Source organism: Apium graveolens, chromosome 10 (assembly GCF_009905375.1).
Source record: "Apium graveolens cultivar Ventura chromosome 10, ASM990537v1, whole genome shotgun sequence".
Lineage (NCBI taxonomy): Eukaryota > Viridiplantae > Streptophyta > Magnoliopsida > Apiales > Apiaceae > Apium > Apium graveolens.
This window is the reverse complement of record NC_133656.1, coordinates 127,342,332-127,366,074: the sequence shown is the minus strand read 5'-3', so window position 1 is coordinate 127,366,074 and position 23,743 is coordinate 127,342,332. Positions and strand designations below refer to the sequence as shown.

Genomic DNA, 23,743 nt, shown 5'->3' with positions numbered 1-23,743 from the left:
GGTTATACAGTCGTCTACCCCCTAACTCAATTGGGTCTTTCAAAGAACTAAGCCAAGCCTTTATCAAGCAATTCATCAGTGACAGAGTGCATGAGAAAAGTTCAGCCTCTCTCATTGGCATTGTGCGATGAAGAAATGAGTTCTTAAGAGAATACCTGAATCGGTTCACAAAGGAAGCCTTCAAGGTCCCGGATCTTGGTGACAGGGTAGCTATGATAGCACTGCAGTTTGGGACTAAAGACGAGTTCTTCAAGATGTCCCTAGCTAAGTGCCCCTGAAAGCATGTTACAGCTCCAAGATAGTGTCGGAAAATACATCAAGATGGAGGAAAATATGAGAAATAATGAACCCACTGGAAACAAGAAGCGGAAGACGGACCAATAGTATGATGCAAAGACAAATATCCTCGAACTGGCAAGAACTCTAATCCCCATTCTAAGTAAAATCAACCACCAAGGTTCACTGAATACGCAAGACTGAATGCGTCACGTAGTCAAATACTGATGAAATTTGAGAAAGATAAGGACTTCAGATGGCCGAAGCCACTAAGGGGGACCCCGAGAAAAGAGACAAAAACCAATTTTGTAGGTTCCATAAGGATGTTGGTCATGATATCAAAGAATGCAGACAACTCAAGGACGAGATCGAGTATCTCATCTGACGAGAAAAATATGGAAGATTTCAAGGACGATGATGGTAGAGGCCACAAAATAGATGATGACCAAGGGGATAACAACAGAGGTCGAAACCCGCAGCCCAGAGGACCAGTGATTAACATGATCACTGAATGGCCAACGATCGCTGGGACACCAAGAACTCTCAAAAGGCTTATGCTATAGAGGTGATGAGTAAAGTCAGATATGCACCTAAACGTGCCAATACTGAGATGGCACTTGAATTCAACGACCTTGAACTTGACGGATTGAAATTCCCTCAGGATGATCCCTTAGTTATCACCTCGATAATTGGAAATTGTCTTGTCAAAAGGGTCCTGGTTGACAACGGAGCTTCCGTATACATTCTGTTCCATGACACGTTTCTAAGGATGAGGTACACTAACTCCCAACTGAACCTCTCTGATGCGCCCTATTGCGTGTTTAATCAAGTGGGATGTCAAGTAGATGGAGAGATTCGACTCCCCATGACTATTGGAGAAGAGCCCAGAGAGGTCACATAGATATTAAACTTTCAGGTTGACAAGACAGCATCTACCTATAATGCAATCATGGGCAGAACCGGGATCCACTTATTTAAGGTCGTGCCCTCAATTTACCATATGGTACTTAAGTTCACAACCAGAAACGGTGTCGGGGAAGAGAAAAAAGATCAGAAAATGGCTCGAAGTTGCTATGTAGCAGTACTTAGGCCCGATGGAACTAGGGGACAAGTCCTCCCAGGAGAAGACATGAATGTCCGAGATAACGATGAGCGTTGAGGGAAGCCAGCTGAAGACTAGGTCTCAATTCTCTTAGACCTGTTAGACCTTGATAAGGTCACCTACATTGGAGCGTCCTTGGAGAAACCCCTGAGGGACCAATTAATAAAGTTCCTATAAGAATAATGATGTGTTTGCTTGGACAGCGGCCGACATACCTAGGATCTTCCCCAACCCTATAACTCACAAGCTGATTGTCGATCCGACTCGGAAGGCCGTGCAGCAGAAGAAGAGAACTTATGCTCCCAATAGGCTGGAGGCCATTAAGCAGGAGGTAGAGAAGCTCCTTGAAGCTGGATTTATCGAGGAAGTACAATTCCCCGAATGGTTGGCTAACCCTCTGATGGTCAAAAAAGCCAATTGAAAGTGGAGGATGTGCATCGACTTCACTGACCACAATGATGCATGCCGTAAAGACTGATACCCTTTATCAAGGATTGACACCCTGATCGATGCTACTGCTGAACACGAGATGCTAAGCTTTATGGATGGCTTCAGTGGTTACAATCAAATTAAAAGGCACAGGGATGACACCCGCAAGGTATCTTTCATGACTGGCTTTGGTGTCTTTTGCTATCTTGTTATGGCTTTTGGAATAAAGAATACAGGAGCCACCTATCAAAGATTGGTGAATAAGATATTCGCTCATTTGAGGAAAAACCATGGAGGTCTATGTTAATGACATGTTAATCAAAAGTCTAGCCAAAGTCGATTACATTGATCACCTCAGAGAGGCATTCGAAGTGACGAGGCACCACAAGATAATGTTAAACCCTGCTAAGTGCGCCTTCGGCGTTGGTTCTGGAAAATTTTTGGGTCACATGGTCTCAAAGAGAGGAATAAAGGTAAACCCCCGATACAATAAAATCCATCCTAGACATGGATCCGCCTCACTCCATAAAAGACGTGCATAAATTGACAGGGAGAAATGCGGCCTTGGGAAGGTTCATCTCGAAGCCAGGAGACAAGTGTCTACCCTTTTCAAAACTTTGAAGAAGGTGAAGAATTTTGAGTGGACAACTGAAAGTCAAGAGGCCTTTAAAGAGTTGAAGAAGTACCTTGTGGTCTCTAAGCAAGCTGTGAGTGCCATTTTGTTAAATGAAGAACAAAGGTTCAAAAACCTGTCTATTATGTAAGCAAAGTGCTCTATGGAGCCGAGTTGAACTACTCCACCACTGAGAAGTTTGCACTTGCCCTCCAAGAAGCTACGACCATACTTTCAGGCATACAAAGTAGAATTCTTGATAGACGAACCCTTAAGAAACATCTTTCACATCCCTAAAATAAGTGGAAGGCTCATCAAATGGGCAATTAAGTTGGGAGAATTTGATATCAAATACAAGCCTCGGACATCCATCATGGCTCAGGAATTAGCATACTTGTGGTTGAATGGACCATTAGCGACCAAGAAGTTGTGGGGCAAGAGATAGTAACCCCAGAAGAAGGAGAGAAGGATAAAGAAGAAGACTTGACTTTAAAGGAGAATTGGGTTTTCCATTTTGATGGAGCGTCCAAAACAAAATCTCGTGGTGTAGGCCTAGTCTTGCAAAGTCTAGAATGGTTCATGATAGAATATACTTTGAAATTGGACTTCCCAACTACGAACAATGAAGCACAATATGAGGCTTTGATAGTCGGGTTAGGCTTATCTAGAGTTGTGAGGGCCAAAAGTCTTAAAATTTGTGGAGACCCAAGGCTCGTTGTTGCCCAAGTCAATGGGGAGTTTGAAACGAAAGATGATTCCATGGCTAAATACCTAAGGGCCGTGAAAGAAATAGTAACTCAATTTGATGAATGGTACGCGGAACATGTTCTGAGAGAGAAGAACATTATTTGTGATGCCCTTTCGAAGTTCGCCTCATCTGAAATCGAGAACTATCTAAGAAGTATCTACTTCCAAGTCTTGAGGACCCCGACAATTCATGGCATAAACTTGATAGCACCAATTGGCTTAACTAGCTGCGGGATTGATCCTATCAAGAACCACCTTGAGACAGGTTGGCTTCCTGACGATGCCCAAGAGGCACACAAGTTTTCAGTAAGAGCATTGAGGCACTCTCTGATCGAAGGCCTTTTGTACAAAAGGTCTTTCATGATTCCGTATTTGAAGTGTTTAAGACCTCACGAGGCATAGGAGGAACTGAAGGAAACCCATGAAGGGATTTGTGGATAGCACTTAGGGGCAGGCCCTCGCTCACAAAATAACCCAGTTAGGGTTACACTGGCCAACAATGTTAGTCAATGCAAAGACTTATATGAATAAGTGTGATAGATGCCAGCGGCACGATCCTGTAGTTCGACAGCCCCCCAGAGAGGCTTACGTCCATTAGCTCCCCTATCCCCTTCGCGATGTAGGGAACGAACATACTAGGTCCCTTTCCTGCAGCATCGGGATAAATGAAGTTCATCGTGGTCGTCATTAACTACTTTACTAAGTGATATGTCGGTTTGGAATCACAAGCATCCTTGTTACGAATAATGGGCGACAGTTTGACAACGAAAAGTTCAAGGGGTATTGTAATGACAACAACATAGAACTTTGATTCACCTCAGTTGCCCATCCCCAAGAAAATGGGCAAGCAGAATTCGCTAATCAAATCATACTTGACGGACTCAAGAGAGAGTTGCACGCTCAAGAAATACTTGGGTGAACGAATTGCTACATATACTCTATGCATATCATACTACTTGCAAAGTTACAACCGAAGCTACCCCATTCATGTTGGTCTACAGAGCCGAGGCAGTAGTGCCCCTTGAGATCACCCACGGATCATCGAGGGTTGAAGCATATGGACATGAAACTAATGAAGAAGGCATGAGGCTCGCTCTCGACCTTATTGACGAGGTCCGGGATGAAGCCAACGCCCGTAATGCAGAGCATCAACGCAGAGACTCCTTATTTTATAATAGGAGGGTTAAAGAGAGGTTCTTCCAATAAGGAGACTTGTTCAATATTAAAGAATGAATAAGTAAATTCCTCTCAAGTGAAAGACCGCTAAGTCCATCTTTGACTAGCGCTCTCTCGGTCACAACGTGTCGAAGGTGAGTCTGACCCTTATCACTAATAAGAACATCTCGGGCATAACACTCGGGCACAGTAAGTTTCAAAATATGATCATGATGATAAACTATATTTCCAAATTTAGGCACAAAGATGTCCCCCAGTCACCGTCTTCTAGTTCAAGAATAAAGAATTTCTTGTTCCAGCCATGATAGGAGTCGAGAAGGGAAAGTGAGTTAACAATTTTGTCTACTCCCGGTCTATGATTGATTTGAACCCATCCAGCCCTCACCAAAGGAGAGTTATTGATCAAGAAAATACTTCTAAAGATGGTGGTGCTTAAAGGAATTCCCAACTGATGGCATCTCACTATGAACACAATAATCAAAGCTCATGCATTCAGATAGAGTTGACAAGGATGAACTCTTATCTCTGAAAGCAGCTCCACGATAAAATGATGAACAGGAAACCTTAGTCCCGCAAGGATAGAGCTCCTGAATACACATAAGCGAGTGGGACTCGGTGACAAGTTCGATCGTTATCACGAGCCATACGAACTTTTATCCCTCGAGGGAAGCTATGTGTTTGTTTGATGTGCCTGGACTCCTTCTTCTTGAGTCACTAACATGGCTAAAAACATCAAGATAAACACTGGCTGGGAACTCCTCAGCCAAGTCTTGGAACATATTTGACGAACTAAAAGATGTTGAACAAGGTTTCAAAGATATAGAACAGTTAAGTAGCATACCTCGTGGTTACTTTGCCTTTGCTCGACGAGCAAACATCTTAGACACGGAGGGAAAACGATCGTTGTTCCCACCATCATCCCCCATTGCCATAATGTGAAGGGCCGATGTGTCCCTCAGACATCTTCGAGAATGGCTTGAGTAAAGCTTGAAAAACTTGAAGAAGATAAAACTAGAGAGAATTTGAGAAGTTGGGAAATGAGAAGTGAATGGAAATGAATGTTTCTCCCCTCCTTTTATAAGAAAAAGGTACCCTTAAGTAGGTCATCATTTAGGCCGGTTCGCGTTTGTACGTTATTTATAGGTTAAATGCCTATAGACGACTCAAACTACACGAAGAAAATAGGAAAAACGTCTAACTAACGAATAAAAGCAATGGCAGGGCAGAATTTAAGGGAGCAATAGCTGAATCTACGGAGACAGTCTTGAGTATGCTTAATTAAAGCTAAGATCAAGGGTTAGTCTCTAATTAGGATTAACGACGCTAATATCCTTAATTAAGCAAATGAATTAGAAAATTTGGAAATAAATTTCCAAGAAAACTAAATTCAAACATTTGAAGGCTTTTCAACCGTGGTAGTCACCTCGAGCGTTCTCGGAAGAGTAAAATTACATTTGAAGGCTTTTCAGCCGTGGTAATCACCTCGAGCGCTCTAGGAAGAGTGGATTTGGTAGAGTAAGATTACATTTGAATGCTTTTCAGCCGTGTCAGTCACCTCGAGCGCTCTCGGAAGAGTGTACTCGGAAGAGTGGGATTATGTTTGAAGGATTTTCAGACGTATAAGAGCATCGTAACCAAGCCAAAGCTTTGAGGTCAGAGGAGCCTCTCGGCCAAGCAGAAGATAACCACCCAGCAAAAAGTATAGGGATTTTTTGAAAAATCAGTCAAGGAGGCCACAATCACACCCCCAGCCGAGATGGGGGCATGAAACAACCCCTAGACCGAGTGAGCTCTAAAGGAGCCCCTCGGCCACTGCCGCCTACACGGTGACGAAAAAGAAAAAAAAATTGGGAATTTTTTTTTAGCAGAGGAGGCCACGACCACTCCCCCCAGCCGAGTGGGGGGCATGGTGGCCAACCCAACCGAGTGAGGTGAGCTGAGTGGACTCCAGAGGAGCCCCTCGACCACCGTTGCCTATACTGTGACTAAAAAAATGGGAATTTTTTTTCAGCCGAGGAGGCTACGACTACTCCCCCCAGCCGAGTGGGGGGCATGGTGGCCACCCCCAGCCGAGTGGAGTGAGCCGAGGGGGCCACCGTCACCTAGACGGCGACGAAAAAAGGGGGAAGAAATATTTGGCCAAGTAGGTCTCAACCATGGAGCCTCTCAGTCGACTGGAGCAGGCCGAGTGGCTCTAGGAAGCCCTCGGTCCTCCGTCGCTGAGACGGTGGAAAATCGGTTCCCCCGTCGCGATCACGAACGAAAATTTTGGTCCACCAAGGCAAACACTGACGAATTTTTTTGATGATTTTTCACCGAAAAATCGAAATTTTCAGATTTCCTAATTAACCGTAATTAGGGTTGATTAGTAAAAATTAGACAAAAATTAGCCCCGATTATTGCCATTTAGCCTTGATTAAGGCAAATTAGCGTAATATAGCTTATAATTAGCCTATATTAAGGATAATTAGCAACTTACGCTAAAAAATTAGCCCTGATTGAGGCCGATTAGCCGCGTTTAAGGCCAACTAGCATACTTTAACTCAAAGTTAGGCTACGATGAGCCTAGTTAGCAGCTTTTATCTTGAAATTAGCTTACGGCCGATTAACCGCGTTTAAGGCCAATTAGCCCCAATTAGGGTCTGTTAGTGGCTTTCACCTTATAATTAACCTTGGTGAAAGTTAAAAGGTGATTAAAGCCCGACATATAGTGTCGATTAGGGCAATTTAGCATTAAATGCTATTCAATTAGCCTAGTAAAGACCTCAAATGTGAAATATCACTTAATAATGAATAAGTCATTGTGAATGTGTAGGTCGATCCACACTTCATGATATGACCGAACCCAATAAGGGACGAAACTACCTCCGAGTCACTTCATAATGTGTAGGAATGAGAAGAAGATCTTAGTGATTTAAGGAATCACGAGGATACTGTTGGAGTAGCTTTTTTCTCCATATTCCTTATATTAGACTTTAAGACTCTAAATAACTAACATGTTGGAGTTACTCTAAGTAGAAGACTTGGTGGTACTTACCATCTAAGTAGGAGACTTGTCCCCCGAGTCTCCCTACCCTAGTCTTAGTATGATTCAAAATAAAATATATCGTTGAAAATTAAAAAATATTAGACATAAGGTTTTTCTTCAAATTAAGTAGCTCTAATCCCCTTTAATATTATAAAGAGAATGAACATATGATGAAAAATCCGCCATCCTTTATTTTTTAATTAGTTGAATTCAACTAGGGTATGACCTATGTTACCATCATATCGTGATAAAAAATAAATCTATTTAGAAATATCTGTAATGTAAAAAATAAAGATATGATTGCTAAAATTAAAAATTATAAAAGGAACAACAATGATATTCAATCCAAAATTAGGCATTAAAACATAACGTTATTTTTCAAAATAAACTTTTACTCTAACTGGACTCAACAACTAACAAGTATATAAAGTTCATTTTTATGAATTACCCTCAACCCCTCAACCTAAAACTACGTTTTGACTTAATTCTGTACGAGTAGACATCTCACGAGGACAACTAATTCTCACCGCGAGAACAACCCTAAGACTTGAAACTCAATAACCCTAACATTAATTGTAGTCACTGTCCTAGTTTTTATTACCCAACAATCGTGATCATATATTTTTTGAACTATTATAAAGGACTAGCGCCTTGGACATTTATCTGCACATTACAAAACACCAAACATATCATGGGAATCCGGGATTATGCAAGTATGAAACTGTTTTGATTTGAAAATATATTGCCAAGTAGCAGTTTACCTCACTAATTAAACATGGTTCTCCAGCAAAGTCATATGATCCACCATCAACTTCCACTTAAAAATTGCCTATACATATGAAGGCAAAGCCCATTTTTAGCTCAACATTAAAACATAAAAATTATTATGGACTAAATGGCTACAACTTCTTAAATTGTGGGCAAATGTTCTTTCTAATGGACTATTTATTAGACACCGGTCGATGATAACGGGTTAAATGGAGATTTCACATGATTTTGCCACATCCAACTCAAGCCGACTCTATACTTTTAACAAACTTCTTTGCCTGCAAAAAGAAATATGACAAACTTGATGAAACAGATCTCGAAGATAAATATCACAAAGCAAGAAATCTTTAATTTCAATTTAATTATAAAGTATAGTTACACGCCAAGCTACAATTGTCATGTGAGAAGCTTAATAAAGATTATAAGAAGTATAAGTGAATCAATTGCTATCCTATCATAGAGGCAAGGATTATAAACTATGATGGCAGAAAAATTACAGCAGGACTATGAAACAAATAGAGAGATGAGGATAAAAACAGGGGGATAAGATCTACCAAATACTTAGTCAATTTAGAAAGTTATACCTGTTCCAATGTCAAAAACATGATCACATTCCAAGACCCAAGCCGTCCAAAATTCGGGATGAAGCCCTTGTAGAACGCAAAGGGTCCCTGCAGAGACAGCGAATTTTTTTTCTTAGTCTTTTATTCAGAGGAAGACTTTGTAACAAGCTTTAGAATACAAATGACATGGTTTCAGAAAAAAATTGAGGTTGACTCAGATTTTATTAGGGGCGCAGCTAGAATAGATAGATTTTACAAGTATTGCCTTTATCAGCAGTGAGTAAATCAATTCTCTTTTTTCATACACTACGGAAGCCAAAACCAAATAAATTATGACATGAATTTCCTACAGATGAATGCTAGAGGAACTAGCCAAAAGATATAGATATCAAAATTACAGGGCTGGTGCTGGTGGATGGGTTGTTTACAAATACGTCCAACTTTTTAACTAAATTGTTTTGACGTAAGAGTACAGAAGCCAATGACAGCTCTTCACAACCCCTTTATGGACATGGGATAAGTGACCTTAAATTTGTTCATTAAGGCCTTTGCTGCTTCACGGTCTTTGGGTTCTATGAATATATGTTTATGGAAGATGATGTAGCAAATCAAAGTACCATTTCTTAAGAAGAAAAAACTTACATCATTCTTCAGTGTCTTGACGAAGCAATCAAGTGTATTTTTGTAGGCGGAATCACCCATCATTCTTGATTTGACCTGCCAAAAAGCAATCTATGTCATTATCCGTAGTTTGCAGAAATTTGAGTAGAATGTTTAAAAAGGGGAATTCTGCATAATAAACACCAAAAAGTAATGTAATGACGACAGTTTATAACATATGAGTACATGACTCCCAATTGCGACCAACCATTGAAAGGGCTGCCATGATGCTTTTTAGAAGGTATTGAGGGTGAGGGCGGGGATGGTGATCAAACTATTATGTATACCAAAACTTAATTTTATTAGTTGCAATAATAATATTATCTATAAGATATGCAGTAGCAGCGGTGCAACCATAGCCACTTAAATTAAGAGAAGCAGAAAAAGCAAGCAAGCAGCAGGGCAGTAAATTAGTCAAACGTCTCAAAGCATAAATAATTTTATTTCATAGAACAAACATAACCCTTATTTCATAGAACAAACATAACCCACTTTGCTTGCTTGCTTGCTTTTTATTCTTAGAGTCAGTAGGTGTAGTGTAGGTGCAAAACCCTAACTTCATACTCTGTGAGATAATGTAAATATTTAATTTTCTAATTAAAAACACTCCCACAACCAATTTGCTTTCAACAAAGGTTAAATCCTCAACCCCCTGTAAAGGTGGTGAGGCCAATACCGCTTAGAGCAAGAGCCTGTGGCAGACAGAGTGACTCTTCTTCTTTGACAATTGAGTCGGGGCTTATTGCTTTCTAACTATAGATGTCATCCTCGCCATCAAATAATAAGTTAGACACGGAATGGTTAGTTAATATGGCCATTCAAGTTTCACACTACACTTAGTAGGAAATTAGGAAGGCTATAATTGCAGAACACATTAAAACCTGCAGGTAGGAGATAACAGTTCACAATATGTTCCTACATCAGCAAAATTGGTACTATTTCAGCAGAAAACGCCGAATATCCATCAAAAGAGAGGATGCATTCAAATTACTTATTAAATCTAGCACAAAGAAGTTACCACGTCAACAGGGGAGCCAACGCAAACTGCAACAAAACCAGCTCCCAGTCCAGATAGTAAATGTGTAAGAACATTGTCAGTGAACCCTGGGATCTTCAAAATTGTCTGCACATGTAAAAGTATTAGACTTTCCAAAATTAATAAATGCAAGGATTTATTTAGGTTGTATCTGAATCATTGACTTGCCTCTTTCACTTGATCATAACTAGCCAATTCAGCAGCATTAATGATAGCATTTCGGGCGACGTTGGGCCCAAGTCCAGTCCATAGAGCACGTACTCCTTCCTAAATTATAGATTGGTAGTGAGGAGTCATACAGTATCACTGGTCAATTAATTTCATTGAGGGTGGAGAGTTGTAGATGACCTGTCTCACTATTGTGGAGTAAGCATTCAGTGCTCCATTATACCTCCTTGGAACACCAGGTGCGAGTTTCCCTTCAGCTTGAAGTCGCACTTTCACAAGATCAGTAGGATTTGCCACAGCAATAGCAAGGGCACCTGTTTCACGTACAAGAATGTGATACAAAATATTGTTGCTACACACACCTATGCAGAGACTATTCTACATAGCAAACATGAATGGATATGGCATATTATATTGCTGTGCAAAAAGCTTATATGAGGGTAAAGTCCTCATCCTCACCAGTTGTAAGCCCGGCTAATATTTTTTTCATTAGAGGAACATCCCCGACAAAGTTTTCACCCACGTACAAGTTCTTGACCTGTTTAATATATATAGAATATGCAACTAAATTATGATTGCTCAAGCAAAAAACGCGAATATTACAGAGGGGAAAATAATCAGAGAACTTACAGGTTCATACAAGCCAATTCTTAAACCTCCATACAAGCATTGACGATGTAAACCTGGCACAATACCTTTCCAAAGTGCAGATAGACCTTCTTCTTTCGCAATCGTGCCAACTGTACCCAACATACCCCTATACTTGGGTAAAGCTACTCCATCCCCTGCAACAGCTTTCTTTTGAATTTGAAGCCTAACCTTAGCAGTATCCAAAGGAATGGTACAAATCTGCGTAAAAAAAGTTAAAGAACTGAAGAACTTGTATGACTTTTTTCTTCTGATGATTATGAAAATCTGTCATAGATATGTTCATCACCGTAACAAGCCAGCCTTAATTACATATTACATTTCTCAACACAAAAAAGTGCAAATTTTTTATAGTGTTTAACAAAATATCATTAAAAGTAGACCTTGACAAAGTAAATAACAGAGATGAGCAGAATCCCTCAAAAAGAAAAAAAAAACTAAACTTATGAGGTCACTATTTTTGTAAATCATCAGAAATGTGATAACATCCTTGTAAGGCTGTTAAAAAACTCTTCTTCAGATAACACGCTGTAGTTCACACGATAAAATACCAGCACTGACGACAAACAAATCTACACATACATGTAATCTAGTAAAAAGGGGATTTGAACTGGAATTTCCTATGCAACACACACAAATTTCATCAATTTATTGAGTTGAGACAAGTGTTCTGAAAATGGGGAAAGAGTGGACCAAAGCAGGAAAATTGAGAAAAGCAGACCAAGGCGAGAAATAGATAATCAAGGTGGGAAATATGAAGATGAATCGGAAAAATTGTGCCGATAACAGAAGGCAAACCGGGGAAACAATCGGCCTTGGCAGTAATAATTTTTTTTACACCAAAACTAATGTTTCTCCGATTAATTAATTAATCACTTTAAGGCACCCCCAACCGCCTAACGAAATTTTAAACCATTGATTGAGAGAACTCACATATTAATAGAAAAAATCAATATTCACAACCAAAGCTAAAAAAAGATCTAAAATGTACTTAAACTAAATTTAAAGCCACACAAATAAGTTGGCCAAATCATAGGGAAAAAAGAACTAACAATCTACTACAAAGCACTAGGTGTGAAATCATGATGGGCTTTTAGGCAATCGTAAAAAAAAAATCTATGCAGAATAATTAAAAAAATTCCGGACATCAGAAAGAATTGGACAAATTTAGAAAAGAAGCCGCCTAGGCCAGGAAATAAATAGTAATGACCAAAAATAATATTAGAAAACACCCAATTAATCCCCGATTACCCTAGTAATCGTTTAAAACCACCCCAACAGTATAGATACCCTTGGTCGAAAAACCACTTTTAACATAACAAGCGTGGATAAAAATCAAAATTCACAAAGGTGACAAGCCTATTAAAAAAAGGAATAAATCAAATGCACTTACAATGTTTAAATTTACACAATCAAGATAATAAAATCACAGCAAAACAACTTACAAAACAAAGAAAGAAAAAGGGTATGATCATCGTATGATACCTCAGCAAAACAAGCAGCAAAAGCACTACTAACAAATATTCCAGGTAGTGAAATGTCTGATTTGGAGTTGCCACCGCCCACCATCTTCAACAAACAAGAATTAAATCAAGGATTTGGTAACAATTATATTTATAGGCTGTTTTATATGTATAGAGAGAGTGGAGAGATCATGTATGTTATGCAGACAGATAGCAAGTAAAATTGTCTGTCTGAACTCGGAACTCTTAATATATGTATGCAAGTATCTGTTTTTATGTTACAATATTTCTTGCCCAAAAAAAAAATGTGTTAAGTATTTTTTTAATACGAGAGAGAGAGATTGGGAGAGAGAGAGAGAGAGATTTTATTCTTTATTCTTGCAAAAGGCCTGTTGCTCATATCAGTTTTTAGTTCAATGATTTTATCCCCTAGATTTTTGGGTTATCTGATTTTGACTATGATTATCTAACATTTTAATTATTTTGTTAGCTGATTTCTTTATTAGGGATGAATTATAAAGGATAAGAAAATGTAATTTATGTGATAAGGTATTTTATATTCTGTACCAATCTTTATGTTAAGAAGATACTTTCAGTTTTTTTTATTGCCTTACTTTTTATTTATATGCATTTTTTGAATGTTAAGAAAGCATGAAATCATCGGATTACAAAATTTAATTAAAACTAGATCCTATTTGAATAGTAAGATTAAGATGACATTAACTGACAATGGTTTTGGCAGGCTATTCTATTGTCCAAAAACTTGCATACAACTAGTGGTACATACATCTGGGCTATTTGATTTAATCACCATCCCCCACCCCACCAATGGTAAATGATAAGAGTACATAATGAATAACGAAGGTGACACAAATGGTGTAATGTTCTGTGACTAGGATACAAGTTCATGGAAGAATAAAAAAAGTCACAACCTCACAACTTCTAAAGGAAATGTCAAAAAAACGGTATCACCTTCGTTCTCCTTACGAGTTGAGCAACAGCAAAATAGGTGTTTTTTGGGGATTCAGAATTGATGGATATTTGCAAATGGCAGTTCAGATTGAAGAATCCAGCACCAGATGCCTGACCACCAAATGGTGCAAGTAAGGCATCATCAGTGCAGACGAGGGAATAATCATCTCAGTTGTACATTACACCTTCTGATTCTTCTGCTACTTTAATTTTCTTTGGAAATTTTTTATTGGACAGCATTTATAAATTGCAACCCAACCATGTTTTCAGATTTAGCTACCATGGTCCATGGAGCCAATGAGAAACTGCTTTCTCAATATCATTATTTGTGAGATTTTTTTTTTCTCTGCAGCTTTACCAGACAGAAAATATAGTATTTACTGAAATTGAACAGAGCTGCACTGACTAACATACTAAAAAATATATAAAAAAAAATTAGAGATCTTTAACTATCAGACAAATTCTTAAGCTTTCATAGGAAATTCAAACACTTAAAAATGTTAATATTGATATACATGTAACAATGAGCTATAAAATTTATACAGTAGTATAATTATATCTTTATGATCATACAGAGGTGTACAAGTTCGGAAAAAATTTACTGACGGTCCAACAAATATGAAATCACTTGATCGAGTTTCGTAAAAAGAATAGTAGTCTGTTAACACTTCATCACCTGAAGGTCATGGAGAAGGGAAACCAGATGTGCATGCCTCAATTTTTTCAACCATGTGGATCCATATTTTATGGAAGTAACAGTCAGAATATTCCTTTTTCTGGTTTCCAGAAAAGATAACTGGAGGACTCACATTTGGGATCAACAGCATAGTCGTGGTAAACCTATGATATCAAAAATTGATTGTTTATACTATGATACAAACAGAATGAAAGAAAGAGTTCTATTTGCTCCTCTTTTTGGCTTCACTGTACAGTATAACACCGATAACTGTGAGAAAGTATCCCAGCATTCCTGTTACGGAGACGGGATTCCTGAATATCAAAATTGAAACCACCACAGCCACGGCCCCTTTTGCATTCCCCAATACCTAGAAACATAGATATTGAAATATATTAATTTCACGGACAAGCCTCGACACATTTTTAATAACCAACTTCTCCAATTACTCTTGTCATTCTTTATTTTTTTAAACAAAGCCTGGAGACCGGGGTTGCAAGTGAAACTGTTTGTAGTTCCATATATAATAAGAAGGCTTGTGAATTTTTTAAAAAAATATACACCACTTATATATGTGATATCTTTTGCTACTGTCGGACCTGCATGCCAAACATATTTTTACAATGTCATCACTGGTCACCACATTCAGCGACTAAGAAACAGCTGGAGTAACATAATGCAGAGAACATACTGTATTGCGCACTACCATTATACATATAAAAAAAAGTTACGCACCAAACATTTGGCAGTTAATTGCAGGACTCTGTTTCCTTTATTAGAATAAGTTATAAGGGTGTTAAATTAAAAAAATACATCCAATCAATCTACCCTCGTTTAGCATTGATGCTTTGCAATTAGAAATTAAGTTGATTAGTAAGAAGCTCTTTTAACTTTGACAAAAAGCTTCCTCGACGTTGAGCTTATGCCTGATGTATGACAAGGTCTAAATCTATAATAAAGTCTGCTCAACAGCAGGGATATGTCTACCTAAAACCATCTTTTAGATCATAAATATATTAGATTTAGAATGACAAGCAGATATATAACGACTTCTGAATATCGAAGAGCGCATACTTCACAATTAGGAGAGTTATAGAGGATATATATGTGACAGGAAATGATTTAATACCTGGAGAGTCAAAGCGCTAGTGTGCTTAGTCACCAAGAAGTTTGTCAAGTTCACACAATAAGCCAAGGCAGAATTAAAAAGCAGATACCAAATTATCTTAACATCATTTCTTGCAAGAGCTACTGTGATGCCGACAACATTATGCTCCATTAATAATGTTGCAGGCAGTAAGAACATAACAGCAACTGGTGCCATGTAGAGTAGAAGGTTCATAGAGTTCAGCTTTTCCCTGAAAAGTTAGAAGTCGGTAACATTGTTTTTTAGTTGCATAATAGTAGTAGTAGTAGTATATATGCAGTAAACTGGTAACCCCAAATTATTAGTATGATATACTAAATAAGGAGAAGAATACAAGAAACGAGGGAGGAAGTCATGAAACAGACAGAAAGTAACAAGGAGTATATTAATACCCTTCTGAGGTCAGCAAGATCCCTTGAAGCACAGACTTTAAAGCCCTCGCAGCAGTAGCACCAACACACATTATAAAACCAAATAAATGGAAACTCGGTTCACCCTGCAGCCAGATAGTAAGGGTTACCGTTTTTGCAATTTCTCAGTAATACATGCTATGAATATGTTACAGTTCAAATAAACTAAATAAACAAGTAATTCATGATATAATTTAGTTGGCATTGGCTAGTTCCGCAAAATTAGCAGTTACGAAGATTGTTTGCTACAAATGGTGGTTGTCATTTGCAAACTGCTCAAGAATCTTTCTACTAATACGAGTATTGAAATTACTGCCAATGGCTTAGGATCTCCAGCAAAAGCTAGTAAAAGGAAAAATTAAATAGATTGACTTTAGATTTGTGTTACCCATTACACAAATACATATATTAAAACTACTTACTTCCCAACCAGACACTTAAAAATTTTCTTGTTGATGGAACCACATGCACTAAATCCCAAGATTTAGAATATTTCCTGGAAAGCCTAGTTCCAATAGTTAGATAGTACTTGAAGACTATACTAAATTAATTTGCAAAAACATTAAGTACACTATAGTAAGTAAAGATAAGACACTCAATTTACAAGTAAAACTACATCAAATGCTATCATATCTTTCTTTTTTACCACTTGCAAAGTGTTTTATATGGACATTACTTGATAATGCCAAATAAATGTTCAATTTTTATGAAGTAATAATCCAGCTTATTAGTACCACATTACAACAGTATAGCACCTACTATTTTCACTTTTGCAATAGAAACCAAGGTAATTTTCCCAAATCACCAATTCCATTTCCCTAACAAAAACCTGGGGAGAAAAACAAGCCCCTTCCATATAAGGACTCACTCAACATCAACAAGTCAACATACTTCTAACCAAACAACTTTATCACTACTAATTAATAGGGAACATAACATTATGACTACTTGATTTCCTACCAGATGTCCAATGCATTTCTTTTGGAGTAAGAGTGAGTATGAAAGCTTACTGGTTGGAATATTTCAGCAAAAGCCAAGTCCTTTTATCAGAGCAAAATTGAAGCATGCTAAATTTAGTAATGTAATGTTACTCAATTTACAAAAGTAAATACTTAAAACAATACTAATACTACTTTCTTCTATAAAATATGTGGTCCAGACATGTGTTTCATGATGATTTACTCTATAGTTTCCAGCTGAAGGTTCTATAATATAACTCAATCGAACTTATTATTTCCACACACCACCAACATCTACTATTATCACTTCTACAATTCGAAATCAGAGAAATTGACTAATTCCCCAATTTATTTCCCAAAAATCCTTAAACACAAACATCCATTTCCACATTAATGAGTAGAAATATAAATATCCATTTCCATGTTAGCACGAGTAGACCAAATAATTAGCAACAAAAGAAAAAGTACACTAAAATGAGCAAAGATAACTTGCTCGACATACAAATAAAACTGTAATAAAGACCATCAAATCTTTCTTCATCACCACTTGTAATTTGTAAGTGTGGTTTTGACATATGATTCATAATAAATTTACTTGAGAATGCCTAATAGAGGCTCTATTTTCATAATGCAGTACAACCTATTACTACCACTTTACAGCCAGCATCCACTATTTTTACTTCTACAATTAGAAGCACAAGAAATTGACCAAAACCCCAATTTCATTACCCTACAATCAAACATAATAAAAAAAAACCCCCCTGCCATTCAAACATCCAATTCCAGCTTCTAAATTAAGATATTCATAAAACAATAAAAAAGGAATCAAGAAATTACCCCACTAGCAATGACAACACCAGTAACAACAGGGATCAACGCAGCATAAGTCAACCAAGCCTCTCTATTCTTAGTCATCAAATATGCAAACACAGCAGTAAAGAAAGGGGTAGTGGAACCAATAGCCTGCGTAAAGGAGACCGGAAGATACCTAAGTGAAACATTACCACTAACCACAGAGCCACAAAACACCAAACTCAAAGCCGAGATCTTAAAAAACTGAGGTCTAGACCTAATAGTCTGTAAAGGAACCATCTTCATCCAAACAATAGCAACATAACTTAATAAAGAACAAGCAGTCATATGACACATTGTAAGAAAAATAGGGTATTTGAAACCATAATTACTTAACAAGTACTTGTTTAGTAATAATACACCTATGTTTGATGTGTACCATGCTGACACTAACCCTATAGTGAACCATTGTCCATTGCCTTTCATTGAATCAAATCAAACCAAACCAAACCCTTTGTAAGTATATGTAAATGTAAGTATGTATAATGGAGTTTTGAGATCTGGGCAGTGGGTGGATCTAGGAAGTGTTTCTGTTTGAGTTTGGACAGTTGGGTCAACTGGGGAGTTTGGTTTTGAGATGAAAGTAAAAGTCTCTCTCTCTCTTTGTGTGTGTGATGAAAAGTCTCTCTCTCCCTCTCTCCCTTTCTCACTCTATCTCTCTCCCTCTCTCCCTTTCTCACTCTATCTCTCTCCCTCTCTGTGAATTAAAAAGTCTCTCCCTCTTTCTCTCTGTGATCCCTCTCTGAGTATGTAATGAAAAGGGGGAAGAAGGGGGGATGTTACTTAGAAGATGATGTGGATGAGAGGGTGAGAAAGAGTGGGGGCCATGTAATGTTTGGTACCAAGAAAGAAGATGCCTAGCTGTTAGTATTGGAAAGAAGATGAGACTTGTATTACAGTAGTATTTTGTTGGTAGTAAACGTGTTTGTGACTTTTTGTTAGACTAATTGACCCGCCTTTTTTGGTAGTGTGATTTTTATTTTAATGTTTTCAGATTAGATTCCTATATTGCCGTCCCTTGGATTTAAACAATTCATGTCAACACAAATTTGGCATCACCTCAGGATTATATAGATTATAGGGTTAATGACATTTTAACCATCATAATTGGATCTGCGTATGCATAGATTATTTACTTAATTAAAAAACAATCGATTCTACTTTAGTTTAGTTTTCTTTCTGAGTCTAGTGATAAAGAGCCCACAGTTGAAGTGATTTGGTCCCAAGACTTGCTTGATCGGAGAGGTCATGAATGCTTCTGGGTCAGTGACTATCCCAGGATCAGATTGTCAGAAGGGTCCCGGCCCCCTCCTGGATGTACCTATTACTTCCTAGTACATAGGAATACTACATTTGGAGTGAGCATTTTCCGGTTCGGAACCGAGAACCGAACCGATCAAAATTTACGGTTCCGGTTCGGTTCTTAACTAATTCGGATCCGGTTCGGTTCTTATTTTTCTAGAAATTTCGGTTCTTAGTTCGGTTCGGTTCGGTTCTTAACATACTAGAACCGTAAGAACAGAACCGAACCGTATATAAATGAATAAATAAAAAAATATATATAAATATATGTATATATATTACGTATTATGTTTTCTTATTTATAATACTTTAATAAAATTTAAGAAAAATATGATTTTTATTGTATTACTCGTTTCTTTAAATATTTATGGAGTTTTGAATATTTTTTTAAATATTTTTCTTCTTAAATATTAGAAAGTAATGGAATTCAAAATGAAAAATGATCCACCACTAATAAAAATCATCTTTTACTAAGTTACCCTTAATAAATAATCAAAACTAGTCAAAATTTAAAAAGTAAGAATATAAAATAATATGAAAAATAAATAAATAAAAAATAAAAAATAAATTCGGTTCTTTCGGTTAAGAACCGAACCGAACCGAAATTTACGGTTCGGTTCCGGTTCGGTTCTTACATATAAACGGTTCTGGTTCGGTTCTTACATATAAACGGGTCCGGTTCGGTTCTTAAAATATTCCTATTTCGGTTTTCGGTTCTTTCGGTTCCGGTTCGATTCGGTTCTGACCCGTTGATCACCCCTAATACTACCCTTGGAGTCCCGATCTATTCGTGTCTCCTTCGATACAGTGGATTTAAAAAAAAATCGGGGTATGAGAATAAAAAGGTTTTTATAAAAAATTTGGGGATCACTGTGAGTTGAATATTAGTTAGTACCAGTTGGCACGGGCCCGAAATTAAAAAATAATAGTATCACACTATTATTTGTATAAAACTGAAACTCATAATCCATGCAAAATACAGATCTAAATATAATATATAAAATGCTTTTAAAATATGTAATTAAAAAAAAGAAGTTAAGTGTAATTCTAAAATTTCACCGTATAATTCTAGTTATGCATGCACCTAATTATTTACTTATATAAATCTGACATGTTAACTTACTAATACGATTATTTTAAAGTAAACATATGTTTGGATGTTCAACAACAAATACAAATTTAAGGAAAATAAAATTTAGAGAGAGTAAAAGTTAATTTTTGTTAGTTGAGATTTTATTACAAAATTTTTTAAAAATAGTTGTATAATTTTCCAATGAGTACTAAGATTTGGGACCTGAACATGGTTTCGCTTATTAGTATAGATAGTTGATAACCCGTGCGAAACACGAGACCGAGACTAAAAATATTGAATTAATATTTGTAGAGAATTATTCATAATCCGTGCGAAACACGAATTAAAATTAATATATTAATATCAAATATTAAATTGGTACTTGCAAAAAATAGTTATGTGGTTAAAAAGAATCGAATCAGTTATGAAATTTTCCACTATAATTCTAGCTTTGCATTGTTTTACTTGATATAAAAAAATCTAACATATTAATTTTATTTTTGTGAAACGAATTGTATCTCTATCATATAAACCAAATATCTGTTCTTTAGAAAATTTAATATTAATTAATATAATTTGATAAATATCTTATAATTAGCCTTTTCAATATAGTTTATTTAATATTACTTAATTATCGATAAAAATTAATTTACAAATTAAAATTAAATAGATGTTATTAAACTTAATTTAATATTACTAAATATATTCTAAATACATGCCATAAATTTGTTACTGTTAAAATATGTTTTTTTAATTTAAAGTAGATAAATGTTGTGATGGACAGTAACAAATACGATCGTTAAATCAATAATTTTCAGTTTATAAGTTAATAAATGTTACTAAAGTCATTTGCTATTACTTAATTATTTTTAAAATAATACTACAGAAAATAAAGTTGATAGAGAATAGAAGTCAATTCGTGTTAATAAAAGTAAAAATAGGTTATTTTACTTAATTTTACATCTTAATAAATTTTTAATATAATTTATAAATAAATAAAGTTTACAGAGAATATAAGTCAATTCGTGTTAGTAGTTTGTAGTTTTTCTAAACTTAAAAATATATATAACTTATTTTACTTAATTTAACGTAACTTAATAAATTTTTGATATAATTTACAAATCGTTTAAAAAATATTTGTTATTTTATAAATTAAAAAGACGATTAGATGAACACTAACTAAAAATAAAATAAAATTTACAAAGAATAGAAGTCAAGTTGTGTTAAAAATAAAGTTAATAGAGAATAGAAGTGGACTTATTTCAGGCAAGTACCAAAATTTGGTACTTTGATACTTTGATCCTTTTAGCACCAAATTATACATGGATTCACTTATTAATAAAGAGTATAAATTTTCTCGTCATTAATCTCGATTCTCCAAGACTAAAAAAAATGTATCATATAAAGTTGAGTTTTATAAATATCACTTCTTTTTTTAATATTTGAAGGCAATTATGTTCTGTAAGTACAAATATTACATAAAAATATTACTCCCTCTGTCTCTTCCATTTGTTTAAACTTTCCTTTTTGGGATATTCCTTCCAATTGTTTACATTTCAAAATCTTCCAAAAATAGTAAAGTTTTTATAATATAAAAAGTAACTACATCCACTACTTCTCTCCACTATATCCACTTTATACATATAATATTAATCGGTTCCACTACTTTACTCATTTTTTTTATTTTCTTCCACTACTTTAACATTTTTCTTAAATTCCGTGCCCAACCCAAATTTAAACATTTGGGAGGGACGAAGGGAGTATAAAATATATTATTTTGCGAATCATACTTGATGGACCCGGATCCGGCCCAATCCATTTTGGTCCAGTCATACACCGGTCCAACAACACCCTGGTCCTGTAATACCAAGGTCCAGGAACATCTAGGTCGAGGAACACCCGGGTCCAGCAACAATATATAGGTCCAGAAATAACTAAGTCCAGCAACATGCGGGTCCAACAACAACACCTAGGTCCAACAACACCCCGGTCCAGCAACACCCCAGTCCAACAACACCCGGTTCTAGCAACACCCAGGTCCAGTACACCCCGATCCAGGAACACCTAGGTACGGAAATACCCGGATCCCGCAACAACACCTAGGTCCAACAACAACACCGAGGTCCAGCAATACCCGAGTCCCGCTACAACACCTAGGTGCAGTAACAACACCTAGGTCCAACAACACCCCGGTTCAGCAATACCCCTGTTCAACAACACCTGTGTCTAGCAACACCCAGGTCTAGCAACATTCAGGTCCAGCAACACCCGAGTCTAGCAACACTTAGGTTCAACAACACTTGGACCCGAGAACAGCTCTACCTCGCGGCCCATACTCAAAAAAGCCCACATACAGCATGATCCGTGAAGCGCAGGCCGCATCACGTGATATGGATAACTGTAAATGGATAAGGACCAACACACTCTTACATCATCCGTACTTGGACACGTGTAAAAATTCCACATGTCCTAGGTGTCTACTCTCCACAAGGATGGATAACCTTGATTGAAACGTACCAACCCCCAAAACCTACCCTTTTGCCTGTAAATAGTCCAAGGAAGAAGGTTTAATGTTGACGCTCTCTTGCACACAAATATACACATACAACCACCTTACTTTCCTATCTATCTTCATCTTCCCAAAGCGAGATCTTACTTTCACACCGGAGGCATTGCGGGGCTCAAACCCCCCTCCGGTGTTGTTTTGCAGACACCCCACGACAACCACACCACAACCGCTATGAGGGTCCAACCGCAGCTTCGGAAGGACCAGCCTGCACACCGGAGTTATCATTTTACGCTAGAAGGAGGGGAGGCTTCGTCCTTGGGTCTCGGTACCCCTGGACTTATCTTCATCAACAAACTCTGAAAAGAGTCCTTTATATAATCTGGAAGAATTTAAGCAACTCGGCTATGTCATAACTATGAATTCTCTTTATTTAAGCCACGTTTGTGTGTACTCGTCATTTTTAAGCCACGTTTATGTGAGCTTCGTTCTATTTATTTTAAATCCACATTCGTGTGTGCTATAAATAGATTTGCTACTTTTAGAACCCATATCTGCTTCATTTTATATACTATCTTTATACTTTAGATCCAACTTTAGTTATCTTGGAACATTGTTAACCAAACCCAGCAAACTTATTTGTTATTGTGTTGGGTGATATTGACTATTATTGAAAGCAACCTTAGATCTGTTTTGGGAGTTTTGAAATCTTGGTCAGTTGTTATTTGTGATCTTGAGATAATGGTTAGAAGAGGCAAGAGTACAGTTGGGAGACCTTCGGGAACCACATAGGTCCAGGACCTGGATCAGTTACAAGACCGAGGAGAAAACCAAGACACTCTCCTAGAGCAACCATTAACCCACACCCCAGTCATGAAACAGATAGTACCAGCCCGAGATGCTAGAAATCTCATTAAATTCAATCAATACAAGTATGCAAATGTCCCGATTGAGGCCGACCACATGGAAAACATGACTAGCAATGACTTGGCAGAAGCAATCTGTCTGTTCCGGGAAAAGCAGAACCGGGCCCAAAAAGAAGCTGAAAAGGAGGATGACTATGAGGGATCGAAGAACTCGCACCAGCCCCGGGGCTCAGCAATAAAGCATACTTAAAAAAACTTTCTAAGACAAAAGCAAAAGCCAATCCGGGTTCAACTATGAACCCAG

The 23,743-nt window shown here is 37.1% G+C and overlaps 3 protein-coding genes across 4 annotated transcripts; 1 reads left to right on the top strand and 2 right to left on the bottom strand.

Annotated features, from left to right (window-relative positions):
- Positions 1 to 671: 671 nt before the first annotated feature.
- On the top strand, positions 672 to 3,569 carry LOC141690966 (uncharacterized). Its single transcript, XM_074495718.1, has 4 exons — positions 672 to 741; positions 1,582 to 1,762; positions 1,871 to 2,103; positions 2,803 to 3,569. Exons 1-4 carry the CDS (start codon positions 672 to 674, stop codon positions 3,567 to 3,569), a joined length of 1,251 nt encoding a protein of 416 aa, XP_074351819.1.
- A 4,507-nt stretch (positions 3,570 to 8,076) lies between these two features.
- Positions 8,077 to 13,054, bottom strand: LOC141693801 (mitochondrial uncoupling protein 1-like). Its single transcript, XM_074498969.1, has 9 exons — positions 12,700 to 13,054; positions 11,197 to 11,415; positions 11,026 to 11,104; positions 10,747 to 10,880; positions 10,567 to 10,665; positions 10,381 to 10,485; positions 9,345 to 9,419; positions 8,724 to 8,810; positions 8,077 to 8,417 (listed from the first exon to the last, which is right to left on the bottom strand). Exons 1-9 carry the CDS (start codon positions 12,781 to 12,783, stop codon positions 8,382 to 8,384), a joined length of 918 nt encoding a protein of 305 aa, XP_074355070.1. The 5' UTR covers positions 12,784 to 13,054; the 3' UTR covers positions 8,077 to 8,381.
- Positions 13,055 to 14,101: 1,047 nt separating this feature from the next.
- On the bottom strand, positions 14,102 to 18,599 carry LOC141689929 (putative sugar phosphate/phosphate translocator At3g11320). Of its 2 annotated transcripts, XM_074494461.1 has the most exons (5): positions 18,088 to 18,596; positions 17,679 to 17,804; positions 15,865 to 15,968; positions 15,455 to 15,683; positions 14,102 to 14,695 (listed from the first exon to the last, which is right to left on the bottom strand). In XM_074494461.1, exons 1-5 carry the CDS (start codon positions 18,100 to 18,102, stop codon positions 14,549 to 14,551), a joined length of 621 nt encoding a protein of 206 aa, XP_074350562.1. In that variant the 5' UTR covers positions 18,103 to 18,596; the 3' UTR covers positions 14,102 to 14,548. The 2 variants fall into 2 exon arrangements, with proteins under 2 accessions (XP_074350562.1, XP_074350561.1); XM_074494460.1 differs by having other exon boundaries at positions 17,679 to 18,599.
- Positions 18,600 to 23,743: the final 5,144 nt, after the last annotated feature.